Source organism: Plectropomus leopardus, chromosome 1, assembly GCF_026936395.1.
Source record: "Plectropomus leopardus strain MGB_pleo_1.0 chromosome 1, ASM2693639v1, whole genome shotgun sequence".
Taxonomy (NCBI): domain Eukaryota; kingdom Metazoa; phylum Chordata; class Actinopteri; order Perciformes; family Serranidae; genus Plectropomus; species Plectropomus leopardus.
The window spans coordinates 22,931,602-22,955,021 of NC_142176.1; the positions used below are offsets into that span (position 1 = coordinate 22,931,602).

Consider the following 23,420-nt stretch of genomic DNA (forward strand, 5'->3'; position numbering starts at 1 on the left):
TGGGGTCAAAGGACAAGCAATCAGTCTCGGAAGAAAGGGGGTCTTGACCGACTTCCTTATAATACGTCCATGTGTCTTTGAAGTTATAAGAAATGCAGCTAAAAACAATAGAAAACTCTGCTAAAGTTAATTATGTGTTTCCACGTGTTAGTTTTATGTTGACAATATAAACCACAGTGTGTTTAAAAAAAGAGAGTACGCCGCCTGTCGCAGCGCGTGCACCGTGGCCTGACACGTCTGTCTACAGGTGAGTTTAATCCGCCGCTAACCGTGATGCTAATTCATTTTATATTTTCCATTAACGTGCTAAAACGTTAGCGTCTAATGTCCGCTATAGCTTTAGTGCTAAATTAGCGCCATGTAAAATCCCAGGCGATAATGCCAGAGATGTTGGTGCCTGGAAAGCAGGACATTTAATGTCTTTTAAAATACGACCAAGAAGCACTATGTTCTGTTTTGTTGGCACAGTAAGAATAATGTCATTTATTTTGTTTTCATGCAATTTAATTGCAGCAGATTAACTGCTGGTTAAGGTGTACTTTGCCTGTGAATTCCACCTGTGGCATTTTTTGTTTACTTCCTACAGGGAATTTATAAACATCTCAAAGGTGCGTTGAATTCACAACATGTTTGCTGTTAGTGTTTTATCATGTGCCTTGACTGCAATTGAGTATTTTCTACAAGGTTAACTCTCTAAACTAGTTTTTTTGTTTGCATAAGGGTTGCAACGATATGAGAATTTCATGGTTGTCAGAAAATATTGCGAATTAATATAAATATAAATGAATTAAAACCAGTTTAGTTTTGGTTGAACAAATGTTTTATTATTATAGTTTAGTGTGTGTGTATATATATATTTGTATATATTTCGCTGCAACCTTAGTTTGGATATGAGTGAAATTGTGATTTCTAAAACAGTTGAACAACAAATGTTGTACAACAGAAGTTTTAGCACATAAGCATAAAGGTTTTTTGGTTGTGTTTTTTTTTGTAGTCCTTTGAAGACATGTCAAGACTTTGGAGGAGGTCTCAGAGCCATTGGAGGAGACGATTTCAAAGGCAACCATTTTTCGGTACTGGTTAGCGAGGTCAGCCCCCGGGAGCCCAGAACCTGTAACTGCACTAGGAGGCTGTGAACTGAACATCTACGTCGGTAGGATTGAACTGTACACACACATGCAGCTCTGAGGAAAGAGAACATACACACCCTCCTTTGTACCAATCCTGCACACGAGTTGATTTAAGAACTGTGATTCTTAAAGAGACATTGAACCATATACCTAAGTCTTTTATTAATTAGTTAATTTATTCATTTAGTGAGTGCACACAGTTTATTTTTTTAGTTTATTTAAGTGAAGTGAATCCGTGAATACGTTTACATTGCAATTTGAACTTACCTTGGGAATCCCACCTATTAACCACTTTTTCCAAGCATTCAGTATATGCATACAATATCTTTATTTGAGTCCTGTGTTTTTGTGATCTATGGTCTTACATCCTCTTGGCTCCCGACGTTCTTAGAGTTGTCTGAGTCTGGTCCAATCTTTGCACGTACCTGTAACATCCCTTTTTTGTACTTAGACGTACTGACACAGGTGATATTGTACTGCAGACCAAATATTTTTACTTTATGAGAATAATCCTGCACCTTTTCTTGAGTAGAGTTTTGATTGCAAGGCTTGTAACAGTATTTTTATTTTTTACATTGTTGTATTGGTACTTTTACTGGAGTAAAGGATCTGAGTACTTCTTCCACCACTGATTCCAGTGCAGTACGAGGAGGGAGAGCTGGTTCTAATTGGGATGAGGAGATAGGCTGTAACCTTATCTGCAGAAAGCTGCTGTGTGCTGCATTATTTCATCTCCTCGTGTGCCCTGAAAAAATATGACAAAAACATCAGAGAATGGAAAAAGCATGACCTCAGACTTTGTAACCTGGCAGATATAATCCAATCATTCTGCTGAGGGCCTAACTCGTGTTTAACGCCAGTCTATACATCATACTGTATATCTAATTTAAGGCTGAGCTGACTGGTCTTTGAAGAGGCAGTTTTGAAATCACATTCCAGTTTCCCCTCCCAAACAGCAAATTATTTCTACTCCCACGAGACGTGTGATTTCGGACTCAAGAGTTGGAGCAAATCACTTGCAGACTACTTCACGAGGAGCTTATTAATCTGAGACAAGGGGTCTGGGATTCAAGTCGAAGTATCAACAACCTCATCATCAATGGACAACTTTTAAAAAAAGGCTTCAACTAGAGAGTGTGTGCTCGGTTTCACCTCAACAACATCAGCATACGTTCAGAGTTAGGTTTGACGCCAGATACCACAGTGAAAAGCTACAGCAAAAATGTGCCCCATAATTGGTAACAGTCTCTGAATTTATGTAAGCAAGGTAGGCTGTAATTAATCCCAGCACAATGAGGATCCTCTGCGGAGTGTGCTCATGTATTTGTTATTGGACATCACCACAGGGCCACTCTGGAGCCCATCAGATACAGTGTCTAAATACACAGCAATCAGATGGATAATTTTTCCTCTAAAATATCTCCCACCAATGCCTCAGCAAAAATTACAAAGGTTATCAAAGGGCATCTCCCACCAGACTCTGACCTGCATGAACCCACCCTCATTTTCCCCAAAACGTGCCTCATTTCTTCCTCATTAAAACCCCTGAATCAGGCTGTTTAAATTAAGATGGCCTGCAATCTTCTGTGCGAGTTGGAAGAGAGATGATGGGAAAAGCAGTTTGGAAAGACGCTGAACGTAACGTAGCTGGCACTTCTTATCTACCACATATTAGCAAAGTTGAGAAATGGTATTTGCCATGTTGCATTAGCCTGCTGCCGTCCCATCATCGCCTGCCATTCCCAGCAACAACATGATCCAAATGCGGTCCAGATGTCTCAGCCATCAAGCTTCAATATTTCACTACCCCTGCATTAATCTTATCAAGTGTGTCACAGATCCCTGCCTGATAACATCACGCAGGATTTGAGAGAATCACTGCCTGCAGCTGACCACAGCTTCATTAGAAACTGATATCACCTTGCAGATTTATGTTGCACATAAATGGACTAAATAAGCTGGAAGTCTAACAATAGTTTGTATCTATAGAAAATAGTGAAACTTAAATGCTCTGCAGAGGGGGAGCTGGGTCTTTTTTTATCTGAACAGACAAAATCAAAATGTCAGCACTGATTGCCGTACAAAAACTCAGACAATATATGAAAAGCATTTTTTTTGTAAAATGACTTCATGCTTCGTTATCAAGATGTTGAGAGTAACAAAGTGTGTAACTCATGTACTTTAGCTCAGTTATGTCAGGTAAAGGTTAAAAGGGCCATTTTTCTGTCTATTTTTTGATTGTTCAGGCTTTACAGGTCCAGAAGAGCTGCATAATTAATCATCATTAATCATTAATTAATCATTTTATCCCTGTTAAAGTTGGTAGAGGGCTAAACAGGAAATTAGCCGCTCAGTCTTTAGTGCGCTTACTCTACTCTGGGCCCAGTGATGTGGGTGAGCTGGGTAATTTTAAATCGGGGAGGTCCAGCTTTTTAGTGTCATGTGTCACTCAGCAATGGGGCCCGCCTCCAACGCTGTATCCACTTTTCTTGACACATCCATTAAGATGACCCTTGATGTATGTAGATATAAATGTTTCATTTTAGGTAACAAAAACACAAATATTCTTATTTTTAGGTGATTATAAACCAATGAAAACACAGTTTTCAAATGTATTATATTACATTTTTGCCAATAAATGCCCCTAAAGCCTACACACAGGACCTTTAATATAAAGACTCACAGAGACAGACATGCATTTCAGAGATTGATCCATTTTTGAGCAGGTTTTATGCACACAGTAGATAGTTAACTGTATGATTAATATTTTTGGCGGGATTACAGTTCACCCCCTTACACTCCCCTCTCCTGCTGGCAGCTTTTTTCTTTGTGATGGTCTCCAAGACACTTTGAGAAATAACAGCGCTCTTGTTAAAGCCGACAGAGTAGTTTGTGAGATTGTGAGAGGCGCCATGACCTGACGCTTACAGGAGTTAAGTGACCACAAAGGCAGTACTATTACTTCTGAGTCAGAGACATTTTTAAATTTGGACTAAAGACTATATTGTCAGGTGAAGTGAACACTCAAACAAGAAAACAATTTTCCTGAAGCCCTCATCAGTAAGCAGTTTTATTCTAATGAAGATGGATTTTCATCCACACTGAAAAAGCTGGTGAGGCACTTCATATTATCTGAAACCGAAGGGAAAAATGGACCTGACTAGCGACCTGACTGGGGGCGCACAATACTGGGCTCTTTGCTGATATCCAATATGCCGATAAATGACATCTAATTTGACTGATAACCGATACAAATCGATTTATCCACCTTCCCCCTACCCAATGTTATTTATCAAGTCTCTTTTGTGATGGACTTAACATCACATTATGCATACTCTAACTGTGATGGCCCACAAGCAGATGGACACATAAAATTCAGTGCTTTTTCAATGTATGTAGTTTTCATTAAAAATAGGAAAATACTTTAAATTAAGGTTGTTTTGTACATGTTCACTTTGTTAATTAATAAAAAAGGGTTTGTCATGTTAAGCATGTTGGCCAACTCCAATATTACATTTAAAAGCCATTATCTGCCGATCCTGATGATGTGCTGATATTAGCATGCATTCTCAGACCTGACTTTACACAAACACAACCATTTGGGAAATCTGAGCATTTATTGAATCATGTCACACATTCGTTAATAATGAAATCAAACACATCTGCAGGCTCATGTCTATTTCTCTAGACAAAGTTGTAAACAGTTAACTTTGTGCCAAAACAGTCTGCTCTGCCTGCTGATGAGTTTTAAGTGCATATCATTTTGAACATACTAAAATAGAAATTTCAGCATAATACTCAGGATGAGATAGCCCTGACAGCATCAGTATACTGATGAGTAACACTCCCCTCATGATACAAGCTTCAAATTTAGCATTTAAGACTACAACTCAACAGCAGGTATTTTTATTCCTGCAGGACACAGAAACAACTGAACCCAATACGAACTGAATGACTGAATGCCTGCCATTCAATTTCCTGAGCTGAGTCTGGATACCAACTCTGCCTTCTCACGGTGCAAAGACTCTTTTCCTCTCTTAAGAATTCTTGTCCTTGGAGTGAAAATCCTGTTTGATGGGTCCTGATTGCGAGGTCCAAAGCTTGTTTCCCTCAGGGCCAAGGTCACACTGGTTTCCCCAGCTCCGGCCTTCCAGGATCAGTCCTCCTCTGAGGAGAGCTGGGCTCCTTCATCGTGAACCTCTCTGTAGGCAGCCATGGGGCCACTGTCAGGAGTGTAGCTCCCCATAGAGATCTTCAATCCCTCAGACAGTTTCTGGGCTGCCAGCTTGGCCTGCAACTCCTGAAATTAAACACAGAAGAAAAGTTGACATGAATAGGCTGGTAAACAGAAAACAAGCACATTATTATAAAGCAGCAGAGCCATAGCTATTAAACCCTCAACAAAAGTAGGACTGATAATGAGCTTAACAGGCCTCCTTAAGTTGACAACAGCACACTGTTTGACGTTTGGCTCTGAAGTCATTACTTTGGATGTGAAGTGACACACGGAGCCTTCGCTGCTTGAATGCTGCCCTCTAGAGCCGAAGGAGGGATCTGATGTGGACTTAAATGAATTTCATGCTGGCATTCTTATTATTAATATTAATCTAATTATTAATTAATTCCACATTTGACTAGATTGAGTTTGTATTTTCATCTATTTAAATTTAAATATATTTAAATATTTATCAGAGGATGTGCTAAAGTTTACAGTATAGATAATAGTCAAGTCCAATATGTGGTTTAATGTAACGTCAACAAACAGATGTCCACAGACGTGGGGAGATAACAGTCTGTGTCAGTGGGGTCCCGGGTGTTTTAAATGAGACCATTGGCTGATGGAAAGGAACAGTTTTTTTATTTGTTTTTGTTTTTCTTTTTTTTTGGCACAATATTTTGGTCCTGATGGACCTCCGAATTGACTTTGGCACTGTGTAAAAAAACAAACAAAAAAACAACAACGCAGCACTCTTATTCATTTGAATAAGGACAGTTTATGGATGAACTCCCACTAAATTCTTGTAATTCATCACATCTGACTGTGACCAAGTCATTCAAATACTGTTGCTTTAACATGCTACCACCAAGCATAGTGAGGAGCCTTATTCATTTCTTAAAGGACAAAATTTGCTTTTGGCAAGTTCAAATTTCTGGCCTTGTCAGTTTGATGTCAGTTTAACATTTACGCTGGATTTTTAAGTGTGTGGAGAACTCGGCTCCACTAACCTGCTGCTTCTTAGTTTGTCCCCTCAGAAGGACGGCCGACTCTTCCAGAGACAGAAGCTGGGCTGGACTGTGGTGGAGAGGAGGGAGTTTCGCTGCAGTGATGTCATCCAGGTGTTTCCTGTCCCGCTCTCTCCTGGCCTGCACAGAGAGCGGTGATGAGCCTTTAGAAGACTGGCTGGGTGACGACGATCCTGATGGAGAGATGTCACTTCTGTGGGGCAGCCTGGAAACACAGGTAAGACATTTTTATTTACAATAAGAACTATAAAAGAAAGCAAAATTAAGTTGCTGAATGAAATATACATAAAGTATTTTTAGTATGAATATTTACTAAAGTAATCATCATATGACGAAACAAAGTCCACTCACTGATTTGGTTTGAATTTTTGCTTCCTGAGCGCTGATGTCTTCTCTGTTTTTTCCAGGACATTTAGATAGTGAGGCTTTTTTGGTATCTGCTTTCTGAGAAAGTAATTGTCTCTTGCTGTGCTGTTTAATGGGTCTTTGGACTCGCTACTGAAACCAGTACTACTTTCAGACACTCTGACCCTTTCAAAGGCCTCCACAAGATCACCCTCTCTTGTCTCATCAGAGTTCAGCGTGGCCCCAGCAGCGGCTTCATCCATGGTTTCACCAGCAGCGGCCACTCTGGAGACAAACTGGTCCTGTTGCTCGTCCAAAGTGTTGTTTTCCTGCACATGAGCTGAGACAGGTAAGGTCTCGTCCTCCTGTACTGCATCACGTGCAGCAACCTCACTTTTCCCGTGTGAGGTTGCTGGTGTGTTGGAGATAGCATGTTGTTGAGAAGTGAAAGCTTGCTGATACTTGGACTGTAACTCTGTCCTGGCAGCCGACACCAAGCCCTGTCTTCTCTCCTCTTCATCGTTGTGTTCAATGGCAAGCTGCAATTTCTCTGCAAAGTCTTTTATCTTTTTCCCTTTGTCAGGAAGACTCTGTAAAAACCTCCTGGGAACAACACAAATGCATAATTTGACATTATTCAAATGAAGCATGCAAAGATACAGATAGGAAACGAACAAACCAACACTAAATTGACGAATAGATATAACAAGGTTCTTGAAGTCTGAATGACAACCTCTTCAAAAAGTTATTTTCTAATTTGTTGTTTTGATGATGGGGGCGGAGTCTCTCCAAACTTCACATCCTTTTCTTATTCATGAAACCATTAACTGACGCTGTATGAAAATGATCTGCATGTGTTATGTTTCTCTGTTCATTTATTCAGCTTTTTTTCCATTTCCATTACATCTGTATTGTGACTGTGACTTGTGTTCATTATGTTCAAATTACTAATAATACAGCTGTATAACTATAATAGTTGTGCATACGTGTTTTGGCCACTCTGTTCCTTTAATTGTAAAACAATAATCTAATCTAATAATCTAAAAAACAATAACAATCTTAACTCCATAGCACACTGACAGAACTTTGTTTTAAGTTACAATAAGAGAGATATAATAAATCAGCTTGTGTTTTACATTGTTATGATTTTGTAGTGTGGCAGTAAAGGCCATTAGTTGGTCTAAAATGGGCTGAGATAAACTTTTTACCACCAATCAATGTATTATAATGGCAATGCACTCACAGTTTTGGTTCATATGACTGAGCACAAAGATGATTTCTAAGTTGTAGATGTGTGCTCTGTACACACACAGTGTAGGGGACACAACACCCTGTGCTCTACTGATGGGACACGATACAACAGTGTAGCTTAGCTCAGTCACGATGGAGCATTAATTCAACCAAGAGCAACTAACCACAACTAATCAAGCTTATTTCGGTGCTTAATGTCTCTTCTATCAAACTCTTAAGACACTATCTAACTACGCCAGAAAGTCCCACATGAAATGATGATGAACTTAGCCCCAGTTTTAGCCTGCTCGGGGATCCCACACGGGAGGCACAAACACTTCCTGTACATTTATTTGTATATTTATGTCAAACCGTGTGAACCCACTTGTTTGAGAGTATCTTCTCCTGTCGCAGGAGCAGTTCTTGGAGCTCCTCTTTGCTCTGGTGTCTCAGGTCTCCCACCTGTCCCTGGCGCTCTGTCCACGACGAGGACATCACTGTTAGCTACTGACAGCTAGCTACAGCCATTCGCAAACAGCGCGAGATAAAGACTTAGCTCAACATGCTACATACAAGCTCTGATCAGACGTTTACGAAGTCAAAACTCCGCATGTTAACAGGGTCTTTCATAGTTGGGGAGTTTCATAAACGTCTAAAGGTGGCAGGTTAACTTCTTCAACACATGAGACAACAACATTTCAAAGTGGGATTCTTCTTCGTGGGCGGAAGTTGAAGATGTGAGGTGTAGCTCTACCGCCCCCTCTGTACGGGACAGTGTAATGCAGCTCTTCACGACGCAGGTGGTGAAGACTGCCCTCTGCAGCTCAAATGTTGTCATCAGTACCAAGTTTAGATCTCAAAGACTTGTCTGTAATCTTCTGATAGTTCTTTATATAATACATTTGTTTCTTCTTTGTGCCGTCAGTCTGAACAGGCTTCACAGTGTCAGATTTTCCATAGCTGCATTTTCCAGTCTAGATGTTTTCCAGTCATTGTGCCAATCCATTTCTCACTCAGCATAACAAACAATGACCCAACTTTAGCCAAGAGTTTACAGCTGTGTCCTTTGTATCTCCTCTCACAGGTCAAAGACAGTTCAACACAGGCAGCTGCACAGTTGGAGTGAAATATTAGGAGACATTATCTTTTTAATTCTTTTCAAAATATATTTTTATTTCCTTATTTTCCTTGTTTATCTTCTTAAATGCATGTACTAATAGTCATTTATGTTTTATGTTCCACATCAGATCTCATCAGACAGGAGTGGTGGATCTTCCTTTAGGCAACATGGGCAATTAATATGTTCATTAGTGAGTGATTATCACAACCAAATTTTTCCTTGGAGGACTAAAACTGAAACTTTGACCTTTTGTATCATATCTCATTGTATTGTATTGTATTGCATCATATAGACTAAAAATGATACTGATTTTCTATGCAAAGTGTCACTATACCCATCTTGCTCAGATTATAGAAAATAATTCATAATAATTAGAGATCCTCGATATTTAAAGATCATCTTTACCCCCCCCCCCAAAAAAAATCAGCATTGATATTTACATTATAATTTTCAAAAAATTATATATTTGAAACAAATTTTGCTAGAATCATTGGGCAGGCCTAATCAACCTTATCGCATTGAAGATAAAGTGAAAATAAAAAGACAAAAGCCACTTAAAGCGCCAAAGAAACCATCATACCATATTTTTTATTGCTTGTTATTTTTTATTATTATTTGTTAGTTAAGCTGCAGACAAAGCTTGCGTAGGGTGTAGGATTGGTGAGGTCCAGCACTGCAGTGTTTTACATTGATGGCCTTTTTTCACATTTGATTGTTTCTCCATTATCTGCCCTCATCCTCTCTTATCAAAATCCCACAAACTAATGGAAACAGGTGTATCATGTGTACATCATGGTAGTTCAATCTGGAGCACAAGTTTGGATGCACTACAGATATCATTGACTGCACATTTTAGATTTTGTCATTTTAATCCCGATCCTAATCCTGCCATATATCTATTTTTAATATTTTTTTCATGCACTACACACAGCTTTGGAGATGCTGGAAAGATTTTAAAAAATATATTTTTTATGAATCTACAAGTTTTCTTGCAAAGTTATGACTGATATGAACAAATGCATCAACACTATGTATTGCCTCACTCTGTATCGGTCTGTGTTCATTGCGCAACATATAAGAATTACAATAATTACTAATAATATGTTGAGTGAAATAGCAGAGTTTTTACTGGGCGTGTACAGATAGAATACAGTTCCTTAGATAAAGTCGCTGACCTTGACCTGATAAGTTTATCTGGAGTTCAGTAGGGATGCGTGACATATTTGTGTGAAATTGAATTATTAGAAATGGAAGGAAGAGAAACTCTGTACAAAGCCCTTTTTGTGTTTCTTACCATCTGTGATAAATTAAGACAGAGTGATCCACATACACAAAAGGGAAGTAGTCATAAGTATACAGGCTTCAGGCTGTAGAAAATGTACAAGTTGCACAGTTTGTACTTATACAGTAAATTCTTTTATTTTATCCAAAGATACACTGGCCTCTTACCATTAGTTGCAGTTTGATATGTATCGTTAAGGAAAAGGCACATCATAAAGCTTTTTCAAACACAGTTGTGGCAGTGCAGACAACAGCTGGGTAATACTTGTGCCTGTGGCTCAGGAATGGCAGTCACCTCAGTAAGGTCCATTTATCTTTAAAGTGATTGAACAGTCTTATCAACAGTTCAGAAATTTAATTTACATTAAATTACTATATTACCCTGTTGCCAATTTAAAGAGATTCACTCCCACCACCGGTATCAGATAGTAGGCTGTATACAAAGGCATAAAGCATGTTAATAAATATTTTGTACATAATGCAACAATAAGAAAATAACATTCATGTCATTTGTACAGAGCCGATATAAAATGATTGGAATACACATACAGTTTCAATCTTTATATAGGACTGAATACTCAAAGCTCCACGAGCATCATAAGTAGGCTACATTCACTGTAAACAAAACAAATATAATCCTTCAGTACATTACTTAAAAATATATTTTTTACAGAGAATCAGATTATTTACACCCTACAACAAGCAACATTTCATTATTAGTGCTACGCTGAAAACCTACATCTGACTTTTTACACCATGTTTTCCAAAGTGACAAAGAAAGGACTAAATCACCTCTGTGTCACAAACTGTTAGTTTTAAAAAGAAAAACTAAAAAGACGACTGAGTTTTAAAGGCATCAATCTTCTCATTTAACTCTCGACAAGGAAGCGAATAAAAGTATCCCCTAAAATGTCAAACTCTTACTTCAAGATCAATCTATATTTAACTTTGCAGTTATTTCCATGAGTTTCATAAACGGCGTGTAAACTTGAGGTGCTCTTGATCTTGGTTGCAAAGAGGATAGGGAAGAAGTGGATTCCTCAGGACTTGATCGTGTGTCTGTGTTTGTGTCTGTGTCCACTTCATCTGTCCCGGACTGGACCGGATTTGCAGGAGTCTCAGATTCAGACGGGGAACTGTAGGGGAACATCCCATTCGATACTGTGAGGTTGGACTGCAGGTAGCGGCTGTACTGGACAGGAGTGTACCTCAGTAAACTGGACTCCAGCCTGCTGGGTGGAGGGTTGTTAGCCTTGAACGTCCTTGGTTGGGTGGGTGATGTAAGGTAGTGGAATGGATTTATGGTGGGAGATGTAGGTGATGAAGGTTGTGTGAAGGATGAAGGTTGTGTTGGGGATGAAGGTTGTATTGGGGATAGGGGTTGTGTGGGAGATGGAGGTAGAGTGGGTGATGTAGGTGTCACTGGTGGTGGAGGTTGAGCAGGTGGTGCGTGTTGCATGGTATGGAGATGAGTAGGTTCATGAACAAGAGGTTCAACATCATGCCTTTTTGCTTCATGGCTGCAGATGCACATCAGATATCAGAGTGAGAAATCACCTTCAAATGAAGCAACAAATATAATCTGATGCTTCTAAATTTGTGTTTCTACCTTTGCTTCTTACCTGGGGAGTAGATCACAACCTACTCCTATCTCCCTGGTTTCCAAAACCTCTCGGGGTCTATTCTGTGTGGACATAAAATACTTCAGCTTGTCTTCTAATTCATTATTCTAGGAAAGAGGAAAACAGGAAACAACACTGTCAGGTCAGGTGCATGCAAAGGACTCCAGTCACTCTACATGTAAAAGCGACAGACAGGTGCAGTGACACGAAGAAATCACACAAGGCGTTGAGTGCTCAGCAGCCCCAACAATCATCTGTACTGTAGTCATGCAGCAGATCACCACACCAACCCAAAATTAAAACACACAGTAAACACACGGCGGCGTATCTTTTATTCTTACCTCACACTCCACTATTGCAATTCTGTCCAGAAGCTCTGAGATGAACATATCCTTCTGAGCAACTTGAGCTCGCAGTGATTGAACCTTCACAAATCAAAGATTTAAAACAATTATCATATGTACATGGTTAGATCCTTTCTCTGCTCAGCTTATTCATCAAATATTGTGATTCTAATATTGATTTATTAAAAATTTTCTTGGAAGCTTCCTGGAAAATAGCTATGTGATTTGGTGCTAATTATATCAGTTAGTCATGCAGCGTTGACTTGAGTTCAAGAAGAAAACTTTGTTTTTTCTTACACGCCTCCACAGAAAACAGTAAACATATTAAACTTAATATTTAAAACTGAACTGAAAGTGAAACTTATCTGTGTTCTTTTCAAAATCAGACTCCAATACTAAGGATTTTTAGTAAACATGTATGTGTTTGGGAAGCACTGAGCATACCACTTGGTAAGTGAGACTTGGATTATACTGCACTAGTTAAGGAAGAGTTGGTAAACGGATGTTTTGATATACTTTTGCTGAATCAATATGTTTTCCTTTTTCTGAGGAGGCATGCGCGAAAAATAAAGTTTTCTTCATGAGTCCAAGGTAACATGTCATGGCTATTTGACATACAAGTGGTCATTTGTGGTTGAAGTATTCCTGTATTAATTAAGTCACTGTTTATATATTATTGGACAATATATACGAAAAAATTTACATTGTTTTCAGTTAAACTGAATTTTGAGTTCAGGCTCTTACAATGTCGTTTAATCACTAAACCCTTTATCTTTAGATCATGAGTCTGCATCCAAACCAGCACTACGCCCTACCCTTTATTGACTCTGGGTCAGATTAAGTAATATGTTCCTAATTCACATTTTGGATGGTAAACAAACATCTACCACTTAAGCTAAAGTATGCATTTGATACACACCCTTTATCAAAACACGAGTAGGATGGAGGAACAGATCCGTTGTCACACACGGATGAATAAACTCAACTCACCTCCTCAATCATTCCTTTGACTTTCCTCTGCTGGCAGAACACCATGTCGTTCAAGTGTTTGATTCTCTCTTTGAGATCCACAGATTCAGATTGCAGTTCTTTGGACCTAAACAGGACCAGGAACCAGTTTAACACGCATTTCAGTCCAGGTGAAACTGAGTTTTATCTTTCCCAGAAATGTGCAGCAGGTTGCGTGCTTCTCAGATCAAGAACTTTAGAGGGGAAAAAAAGCACTGCAGCACAAGAAGTAGTACAACTGCTTTGGCGCTACTGAGGCTTCATGTCAGCACTCTAATGTCAACTGAATTCCCTTTAAAACAAAATTTTTTTTAAGCTTGACAGTTTATTTCTAAACTTGATATAGTCTGTCTCAACTCAAACTCCTCCTCGTAGTTTTTTCGAGTCGTACTTGTTCAAGTAACATGGAACTAGTAATCATGAAGAGCCAACTAGATGACAACATAGTAAACTCCAACTGCTGATGAAAATTGTTTGATACAGTAAAAAGCTCAGGTAAAAAAATGTGAATGGGCCTTTAGTTGGGCTCATATCATTACACCACTGTTTGTTTATGTGGACTTTCTTGTACCTTTTGGCTATAGTTGCATCAGTTTTGTCTGTCAACTCCAGCAAGCGGAGTCGCTGTTCAGTTTCCTGCAGCTTCTTGTAGAGCTGACTTTTTTCCTGTAAAAAATATTTTTTCATTCATTATTCATTTCAAGGTTTATTATCTGCAAAAAGTGTAGACTGATTTCTATTATGCTAAAATTTTGCCTTACCTTTCCCATACACTCCAGCAGACGCTCCACCTCAATGATCCTCTGATCCCTCTCTGCAATTTTGGCCTCTGCAATCCTGATGTTTCTCTCTGCTTCTTCCAGTCGCCTGATGTATTCATCAAGTTGGGCCTGTGTGAGCAGATGTATATATGTTTGAATGCTTAAACATATATGTAAACATATACTGTAAAACAGTAAAACCTCAGTATCCTTTATTGACCTTTTATTGGTCTTTGCACATTTAAATGTTGTTTTTACTGGCAGCACATTTCTATTTCTATTTTGTTTTTACCTACCATGGTTTTTATTGATTGGTTTTATACTCTTATTTTTATCTTGCTTTTACATGTCTAGTTTTAATTCCTTACTTTTTTCAGCATTGAGCACTGTTGTCACTTTATCATGTTAATTGCTGTGCTGTCGGTTGTATGTGTAAAAAAGGACAGACTCACTCACTGTAAACTTAATCTATCTACGGGTATAAATAGTTACATTACCTTACCTTACCTTACCTTACCTTACCTTACTGCAGTTCTTAATTTGATTGCACTGCATCATATTTTTTGTAAAACCCATAACATTTAAGACATCCCGAGTAACCATCTCATGACATTGGTTTCTATTGGCACTGAAACTGTACTTGATGAGTTAATGAATAAGGTGTAAAGAATGCAGACCTGTAGCTTTTCGATCTCCTCCCTGTGTTTCCGTTGTTCCTCCAGCAGCTTCTCCTCGTACTCCCGCTCTAGCTTTGCTGAGAGCTCCTGCAGCGCCTGATTGTTAGCTTCCCGTGCAGACTCCACCTGGACCATTCACAGCAAAAATTAGGCTGATTACTCCATATTGACACTAGAAAAGAGGATACAGATGCAGCTGATGTGTTGCAGTGAGATAATCTGTTCTCACATCTAGAGGATTGTAGCATAGTTTTATATCGACTATTTCTCATATTACTGTTAATAACTTGTCAGATCATTTTGTATCCGGCCATTTGAGCACCCATTTGTCACACCAGCTGGGTGACCAGTATCTTAAGGAATGTGCCAGAGCAGGTACTTCCACTGTAATGTTTTGTGGATGCATAAGGGTTTGTGTGATTGAGTGAGTGTATGCTTACACACAAAACGATATGTGATTACCTGCAGTCTCAAAGTCTGGTTTTCAACCTGCGCCGCCGCCAGCTCCTTCTCTTTATCTCTGAGCTCTTGTTGTGTTTTCTCACAGGTGCTTCGTAAACTCTTCACCTCGTCTCTAGTGTCCACTCTTTTCTGACAGTTCTCCAGAAGGGATTTCTGCAAAGGAAACTTCTTTTACTTATCAAGCTGCTTCCTCTGTGACAACATGCAGCTGTTATGGAGTACATTCTCACAGATTCAGTGACATTGATTTGTTACCTGTAGGCTGAGGTTAGAAGATATGAGGGAGCTGTTCATCTGATCGAAGCTCTCCATGGCTGCAGTCCGGACCCTCACCTCTGACTCCAGACTCCTGCGATGTGCGTTGGCAGCCTGCAGAGACACATGGCACACTAGTCAGATTTATTCACAGCTTCAGAGACTGGAGTTTGATGAGGGAGTTTGGAGCAGTCACACAGTTTTACATAATTCATTACCCTGATTTCCTGTGAGAGCTTCTGCATTGATTGCTGCATTCCTCCAAACTGCCCGTACATCCGCTCTCTCACCTTCTCCAAAGAATCTCTCACCTGTAAACACAACATACAGATATATACACAACATCCCATACAGCTGTGTACAGATAATGCATCGACCTGAAGGCCTGGCTGCTTGTTGTGTTAGTCTCCACTCACCTCCCTGATGTACTTCATCTCATCCTGAAGGTGACTGGCTGCCCACTCGCGCGCCATCACCTCCTGCTGTCTGTCCGAACCCATCCTCTGCACTACGCCGTACACTTTGGGCCCATGATGCTGCAGCGAGGTTTCTGGCGCCCCATTGGTCATATCTCCGAGCTGCTGAGGGAGACAGGATTCACAGGTCAGGTTTCTGTAGCCACCCTCCACCGAGGCTGACCTCTTCTATTATAGTGCTTGTGTATTCGTGTGCTCGCTTCTGTGCATACATGCACACTTTCAAGTGCATCCCATGTTTGTGTGTTTGCATGTGGATGCACATGCCTGCATATGCACACTTGATCAGGTATTTCCAGCGCTACTGCTGCTGAGCACTGGAAACAGGAGGCTGGGAACAAACAGCTAAAAAAGTGCAGGGTGTATTGAAGGTGTCATGTTTCTGCAACCCAGTACATGAGCTGCTGCCATGTCTGCCTATTGTACCTCCAGCAGCCGGGGGACCAATGAAAACAGATGCACACCAGCAGAGGAGAAGTGCAGCATTTTAAACAATGCAATAACTAAATAACAAATGACAGTTATAGTCATGGGCACAGATACATTACAGAGCTGAAGCTTAGAGATTCAATTTCTTTAAATATTTCAGTGCTGCTGTGAAGGAGGCAAATTTTAGGGCTGCAGCTAATGCCTTTTGTCCTCACTGATTAAACTAGATAGACCTGAGACATCAAATTTGTTACAGTCATTTTCAAGCATCTGTTCATGTTGAACATCCATGAATACATTATTAATGACGTGAAACGTGTTTTTACAGAGGGATGATGGTGACACACGTGCTGAAGCGGTGGCAGTGTCATGCCTATTATTCATGTGTTGGATGTGGCTGTCTACCTGCTGGGGTGACTCCCTGCCAGCTGGCCTCTCTCTTTGGATCAGCCCATTCTTCTTCTTCCATGTCCCATTGACGGTCTTCTCTTTCTCAGCCTACCAAAACAAAATAAAAATATTCAAGATTGCTGTTGTGGGTATTTCACTTCAGACTAGGTGTGGATCCTGGAAAGTTTAAACATTTACATAATTTTTATTTTGTGCAAAAATTTAGCTTTGACACCTTCTAATAAGCAAAGTTTCTATTGCAATAATAATAGTGTGATTATTTCTGGTTACGTGTACTGTAGAAAAGGTCAACAAGACTCAGGATGCAAGCAAACAAATCTTGCAGATGTTTGCTATTTTAACTTTTTTTTTGCCCCAAGAGAGTGCCCCAGTAATGAGTCCTTAATCTCAGAAATTAGTTAGCATTTTATATCTCCTGTTTCCCTTTTCTCAAAGTCAGTGGGTTTTTTGAATGGGTTTTTGGTCAGAAGCCTGAAATAAGGTCTATAGTTAACTCTAGCTCAAGAAACTTCCCTGTTTTTTTCTTCGACACAAAATTTGTCATTTAATGCCACGCTTGTGAATTTTTTAAGCTTTTGATCTTAAAAAAATGGTTTGGTAACAAGTGGCTAAATGAGACTACAGAATGAACTCATGCTGAACACAGCCTCACAGCCCCATCACGGTGGTGATGTTAGGTGTAATTCGTTTAAATATTAACGTTTGCTTTTTACTTCTGGCAGTGGTATTTATACTTCAGAAATCATAAAAGGCATAGGCCATAAGCCTTTTTTTTTTTTATCAAGGACACACGCCAATGCTAACTTCCACATCAGCCTTTAGAAAAACAGCATCCCTGAGGCACTCTATACTGTCTTAATTTAACTATTAGAATTTCTTTTCTAGATCATTCCTAAAAATGTTTTTATGCATGTGGATGTGAGAAGTGTTGTATAAGCTGAGCTTGTTTGTTTTATGTCACTGCAACAATGTTTACATAGTTATCCAGAGTTCCTGCGGTGGGTATGGGGAGGGCTTCACAGGTTTCTCCTGTTACATAAGTAATACTCTGGGGGAAACAAAAGATAAAACTTTTTTTTTCTTTTCCATTGGATGGATAGATAGATAGATAGATAGATAGATAGATAGACAGACCTATTATTCTGTAAAAGAGGCATCGGTCTCCACATCTCTCAGAGATAAGAGTGAGGAGCAACTAGGACAAAGATGCCAGTGTTGTGTTGTGGACAGAGCAGAGCCTCACATTTCTCCACCACTTCATCTACAGAGGACGTGCTGTTGAGGGCCGGCTAATAGGCGGATGTGAATTCCAGCAGATGGGAGGGAAGAACAGCCATCTTTATGTTTTAACAACACTGCAGCCTCCGTCTCTGAGAGAGAGCTCTGAATAACAATGCTCTGTGTGCTGTCACTCCAGCTTTGAATTTTACAATGCCAATGTTTGACAACAGTGGTGGACAATGTTTGCCTGCGTCTTGTAGCCGAAACTGCAGCCGTTGTTTAACATCAGTGGAAAGGACAACAGAATTTCTTTTGTTTTTGTAGCCTTGAGGAGCATTACCTCCGCACAGAAGTCACTGATTGCCTGAATCATGTGAACATGAAACTATAGAAACGCTCCTTTGAAATAATTACTTGTCAGTCTATTGTCATGTTACTATGTAATTGTTTACTTTAATTGCTTTATCATATGACTGCATTGCAAAGGACTTGACTGAATGAATTAGCTTCTCATTTCTGACACAAACAATAAAAGTTGCATTTGAAATAACAACACAAAGTCCCTCTCATGTATTACATGCGACTGAATCATGTCCACTTTGAAGAGGCTTTCAGCCATTGTGGAGATAAAATCCAATGATGTAGAAACTTCTATATGTAGCAACTGTGTCTGTCCTCTGTGTGCATGCGGTTGTCATGGTTCAAATGCATTACATCTTTTCCAGGCCATAGTCATCAGTTGGATTGTGTTCATGATGTGTCAGGTTGCAGGATACACCCATTCTAAATTTATGATGAAGAACCACTTTAACCAGCTTTTCTACTGAAACATAATATCTCTGGATTTCTCAGGCCGAGGATGTTTCCGTCATTTCCTTCCCCCTTGATTAAATTCACGTTGTCCCTTTTTCCTTTTACTTTCCCATATGGTCACACACTGAAAAAAAGTGCCACTGACCTACATTTGACCTCCAGATTACATCTAAGAGCAATTTACAGGGGAAATTTAAGCACACTGGCTAAATGAAAAAAGTGGACATGTCCAAATAACTGGGATAAAAATGTAGACCTTCTCAACTGTGTCACATTTGAACATTTAACTAAATGCTGTTGCAACAATAACAGTCATATGTAACAGCGATTACTGCAGCAGCACCTGCACAGTGCTAAGCTCAGCGTTGAATACACAATGAGCACATGAAGAGGACACAGAGAGGTGAGTTTTTAACCTCTTGAACCCTGATATTCCCCTGAAGAGGCTTGAAAGTTATGATTTATCCACTCTGCACTAGTTTCACATGCAAATTATATATACACTTGTAATTTTGAGGTACTTAACTTGAGTATTTCTATTTTATGCTGCTTTTACTCCACTTAATTTCAGAGCAAAGTATTGTACTAATTGGGCCATCTCTACCAAGCACCTATAATTTACTATTTTCTTTGAGTCATTTGAATGCGTCACCTGACCTGGCATGCCAGGACCCTTTCACTGAAGGCAGGTGTGCAAAATGTCGAGCAGGGAAGACGCCAAGAGGATACAGTCAGTCTTTAAACGCCTCGTGTTTGGTTAATCTTAGTCATTGTTTGGTGACTTCGTTTATCGCCCCGTTGATTTGAGCTTTGTTTTTATAAAGGTCTGTTTATTCTGGGAAGTTTGTTTGGAGTTATAATTTCGTTTTGACGCGACAGTAGACAGATCACCAAAGCTTCACCCAGCAACTCTCCACACATCCTGCAAACCAACCTGCACCCAAAGCAGCTGGATCATGAAAACAAACAGTGAGTACAACCAAATGCAGCGATGCTATCATATCTACCACGGCTGTGTGTGCGCGGCTGTTTCGAGATTATTTAGAAGCTGCAATGTGACTTTTTACTTTACTACATTTACTGAAATAGACAACCACAACTGCCACAGTTGATTAATCAATTAGCTGGTTGTCAGAGAAAAAATATTGGCAATTGGGCAAACATTTAAGTTGTTTTAAAGTTGTTTTTTAATTAATTGTGGAACTATTTAGAGATGAGTGTGTGTTTTGTTTGATTTTTTAAAAGTATTTTTCTGCATTGGGCAATTTTACCTTTAATACTTTAAATACATTTATCTAATAATACTTTTCTACGTTTTCAGAGCACTACTTGTAACAGAGTGTTTTCACAGTGTGGCATTAGCACTTTTACCTAAGTAAAGGATCTAAATACTTCCTTCACCACTGCATATATCTATATTTTAAAAATGACAATAAGCATGAAAAAAGGGATGGAAGGACACTGTGCAGGAGAGGTTAGAGACCAAAAATGGTTTATGAAGAAAGTACCCCTCCCATTCCATGACAATGATCATATTAAAAAAAAAAAAAATAAAGTAATGCATAATTAATCAGCACTTCAAGACTAAGCAGCAACACAAAACTGATATATATGTACAAATTACAAAAAAAATGTGTGACAAAGAAATCCATGAAGTGTTATAAATCTTTTTATCTTATTTTTTCAAAATTAGAGTCGTTTTCAGATGTTTTTTTTTTTTTTTAAATAACGACAATGCAGATGTTGATTGTTAGGATGGAAGTAGGTGTTTTAAAAGAGATGGCCCTTAAAGTGTCTCAGGGAATATGTGTGAATCAATATCTTGTTTTGAGTAAAAAAGACCAGGCCAGCATCACCACGCTCTTCTGTTTTTGGAAACTTTTAGATCTTACTATAAACCATCTAAAGCTCATTAATTGTGCATAACCCCCTGCCTTTAAACAACAAATATTCAGTTTTACATGTTTTTGTAGTTATAAAACAAACAAGATAAAATATATTATTAAAAAATGTCAGTTAGAGGTACTGGTAGGCACCAGTCTCCCCTTTTCCTGTCTTTGTGCTAACTCTGGGTATTAATGTCAAAAAGTAAATTTCCCATAATGTTATTAATCCTCAAAGGCCTTTCTTACTATTGTGTTTGTACTCCATTTCCTCCCACCCCTTTATTGCACCTCAGGCCTCAGTTGATTGTCTGATACAGTGCCACTGAGCTGTTAGAGCTGCTGCTGTGGTTAGGGAGAACAAGCTGCACAGTTGCAGGGGTGCAGAGTTTACGTCCGCACTAAACACACATTGGAGTACACGTCATCACTGAGCACATGTGTGTTACTCTGCACGTTGTAGTCACTCTTGACCAGACTGTCCTCTGTCATCAGTTCCAATAGGCATGGTCACACCCTCCCAAGGGAAGCACAGTCAGAGATTGCGGCAGCGTGCTATCAGAGTGGAGTGTTGAGGTATGTTAACTAGACGAATACCATACACCCTGGCCAAGGTTCATATAAAACATACCACCATGTTTCTGTAAGGATTCTGCGCTTTGAGAACCAAAATCCCTCTCAGTGCCAACAGTAAGTTCTCACACTTATCAAACTCTCGCTGTCAAACGCTGGCATCAGCCTCTGGACCAACAGATCCTGAACACAAACAAAGCTAGGGGCAGAACCACCTACAGCAAACACCTGCACAGCCTGCAGCATAGACTCCCAATCATAATCCACACAGTCACAATCTGCACTAACAGACATGGAGAGTGTAATTATGCAATTATGCAAGAACATGCAAATTTTTTGAGCCAAGTTTGTTTAGTTAGTTTGAGTTCTCACTGTGCCTCAGGTGTCTCATGTGATGTCAGATATTGTGTCTTTAGCAGTTTAAATATTTTCTATTGTATGGAATAGATTTATTACACCGAGTCAGAGTTGAGCTTTGAAGTAAATGTGAAACAGCTGTGGGTGCATTATCACATGCGCACACACCCTTCTGCCATGATTGTGTAACTGGTCCAGATGATAAAATACACATAAATCTCTGTGGCTCTTTATTTGTATTATATGATGAATTGGTGTTGTATTTTCAGTGCTTATAATTCTTCCACATCACTACTTTTTAGAGTGCCTTTGTGTGTGTGGTTTGATTAAACTCCATTCATTAAAACCTTTACCTATCTAAATAGGGCTGTCAGGCAAGACTTATAGGCAGGATGTAGCAGGATGCAGCGTGGTTAATTGCAGAATTTCAATGAGGGAGAATTACACGACTTACTGTGTCTGAGTTTGAAGTGTTTGGCTCCTTGATGCCATTGTCTCCCGCGTGTAGAGTTAAGCGAAGGCGTCTGATCCTCCTCTGAGAAAAACAAACAGACAAAAAGCAAATGAAACATATTCTGCACGCAAATTAATGTTTGTATTATGTCATCATGTGAAAATGTAGAGGAGCTGACATTGAATCACTTAAACCAGGGCTGGAATTTTGCTATAGCCATGAGTCAAATGCTGGTAAAATATGCAAGTGGCTGCTAGATTTGCTCAGTATTGAAATGTAACTAAGTAAATTTACTTAAGTACCATAATGAGGCACTTGTACTTAAGTATTTCCATTTTTCTGCAACTTTAAACTCCTGTTCCACTACATTTGAGAGGGAACCACTGTACTCTTCATTCTCTTTTGTTACTTTTCAGACGTGGAATAATAATACAAAATAGATTAAGATAAAACTTTAAGTTTCTGGAGTTAGGAAAATTATATGAAAAGTATTTGAAGTAGTTAAAATTAGCCCCCCTCTTACCAGCTGCAGCATTACAGTACAGTGATGTACAATCAATGCATCAACAGTTCTAAACAATTATATAAAAGTCTTTACTGAAATCAGCCGTTATACATAATTAGTACTTTTACTTTTGGTACTTTTAAGTATATTTTGATGGTCATGCTTGTCAAGTTCACTTGAGTAAAATTTTGAATACAAGACTTTTACTGCCAACAGACTGTTTTTACGATTTGGTATTGCTACTTTTACTTGTGTAAAAGATCTGAATATTTCTTCCACCACAGATTTGCTTTACTCTCCAGCCAAAAAAGTAGTAATCTATTTAATGGTGGGTAGATTTTAAAATCCACCGAACACAGTGGCAGGTGGACAAAAAGTTTAACCCCTGCAGAAGCTGTAGCAGAGAACAGATCTCACACACCTTAACTGTTCACTATGGGTTTGTTTATAGTCAATGGCAACAGAGCTGTAAACAAAGTTTATGTAAATGCTCTGAAAATGCTTACGGCTACAACGTAATATTTACATTACAGTGAGTGACTTCTTGTGTAACAAACAACAAAAAAGTAGAATTAAAAATGTTTAAAGAATTGATTTCAAGATATTCCCCTAAAACATATCACTGCAGTTATGAACCCAGATCATACTCAGTTTACCAAGGCTCTTTCATCATTATAAAACAATGGGAATAAGTTTAAAGGCCAGTTTAGTACAAAGGCCTGTTTTATCAGAGAGCTGTTCAAATAAACATGACAGCCCTGCCTCCTACACGCTCAGCTCCCATTACATGCTCCTGTAAGTGAACACATCCTATCACAA

General features: G+C 39.2%; 2 protein-coding genes and 2 long non-coding RNA genes across 10 annotated transcripts in view; 2 read left to right on the forward strand and 2 right to left on the reverse strand.

The window, feature by feature from the left end:
• Positions 1 to 16,838, forward strand: LOC121948193 (uncharacterized). 2 transcript variants are annotated; one of them, XR_015776658.1, is made up of 5 exons: positions 1 to 247; positions 995 to 1,153; positions 6,371 to 6,591; positions 6,949 to 7,068; positions 16,713 to 16,838. It is a non-coding gene; the product is annotated as an uncharacterized LOC121948193 (long non-coding RNA). The 2 variants fall into 2 exon arrangements; XR_006106135.2 differs by lacking the exon at positions 16,713 to 16,838 and adding an exon at positions 7,207 to 7,337.
• polr2m (RNA polymerase II subunit M) lies at positions 4,729 to 9,255 on the reverse strand. The gene is made up of 4 exons (XM_042493421.2): positions 8,335 to 9,255; positions 6,726 to 7,322; positions 6,357 to 6,579; positions 4,729 to 5,430 (listed from the first exon to the last, which is right to left on the reverse strand). Exons 1-4 carry the CDS (start codon positions 8,442 to 8,444, stop codon positions 5,287 to 5,289), a joined length of 1,074 nt encoding a protein of 357 aa, XP_042349355.1. The 5' UTR covers positions 8,445 to 9,255; the 3' UTR covers positions 4,729 to 5,286.
• myzap (myocardial zonula adherens protein) overlaps positions 10,463 to 23,420 on the reverse strand; it is a 13,309-nt gene continuing 351 nt past the window's right edge. The window contains exons 2-14 of one of the 5 annotated variants that reach the window (XM_042493143.2): positions 22,097 to 22,177; positions 16,790 to 16,882; positions 15,896 to 16,057; positions 15,698 to 15,790; positions 15,480 to 15,593; positions 15,225 to 15,389; positions 14,763 to 14,888; positions 14,086 to 14,214; positions 13,896 to 13,990; positions 13,307 to 13,412; positions 12,314 to 12,397; positions 11,973 to 12,079; positions 10,463 to 11,870 (exon numbers count right to left, since the gene is read on the reverse strand). In XM_042493143.2, the coding sequence (XP_042349077.1) occupies positions 11,282 to 11,870; positions 11,973 to 12,079; positions 12,314 to 12,397; positions 13,307 to 13,412; positions 13,896 to 13,990; positions 14,086 to 14,214; positions 14,763 to 14,888; positions 15,225 to 15,389; positions 15,480 to 15,593; positions 15,698 to 15,790; positions 15,896 to 16,057; positions 16,790 to 16,882; positions 22,097 to 22,177 (1,944 nt within the window). In that variant the 3' untranslated portion in view covers positions 10,463 to 11,281. Of the gene's footprint in view, positions 11,871 to 11,972; positions 12,080 to 12,313; positions 12,398 to 13,306; positions 13,413 to 13,895; positions 13,991 to 14,085; positions 14,215 to 14,762; positions 14,889 to 15,224; positions 15,390 to 15,479; positions 15,594 to 15,697; positions 15,791 to 15,895; positions 16,061 to 16,789; positions 16,883 to 22,096; positions 22,178 to 23,420 lie in introns of all 5 variants that reach the window. The other 4 variants (XM_042493223.2, XM_042493304.2, XM_088077885.1 and 1 more) reach the window with 4 other exon arrangements.
• Positions 19,466 to 23,420, forward strand: part of LOC148190416 (uncharacterized) — an 8,940-nt gene continuing 4,985 nt past the window's right edge. The window contains exons 1-2 of one of the 2 annotated variants that reach the window (XR_015776657.1): positions 19,466 to 19,798; positions 21,208 to 21,288. This is a non-coding gene — a long non-coding RNA (uncharacterized LOC148190416). The remainder of the gene's footprint in view (positions 19,799 to 21,207; positions 21,289 to 23,420) is intronic. The other variant, XR_015776656.1, reaches the window with a different exon arrangement.

What these genes read in the sequence shown, in the direction of transcription:
- polr2m (XM_042493421.2), bottom strand. Translation starts at nt 8,444, where the DNA reads ATGTCCTCGTCGTGGACAGAGCGCCAGGGACAGGTGGGAGACCTGAGA. An exon ending in GAGAAGATACTCTCAAACAA is followed by an intron (nt 7,323 to 8,334) that starts GTGGGTTCACAC and finishes TGTTGTTCCCAG; the next exon opens with GAGGTTTTTACAGAGTCTTC. An exon ending in GACAAACTAAGAAGCAGCAG is followed by an intron (nt 5,431 to 6,356) that starts GTTAGTGGAGCC and finishes GTTTAATTTCAG; the next exon opens with GAGTTGCAGGCCAAGCTGGC.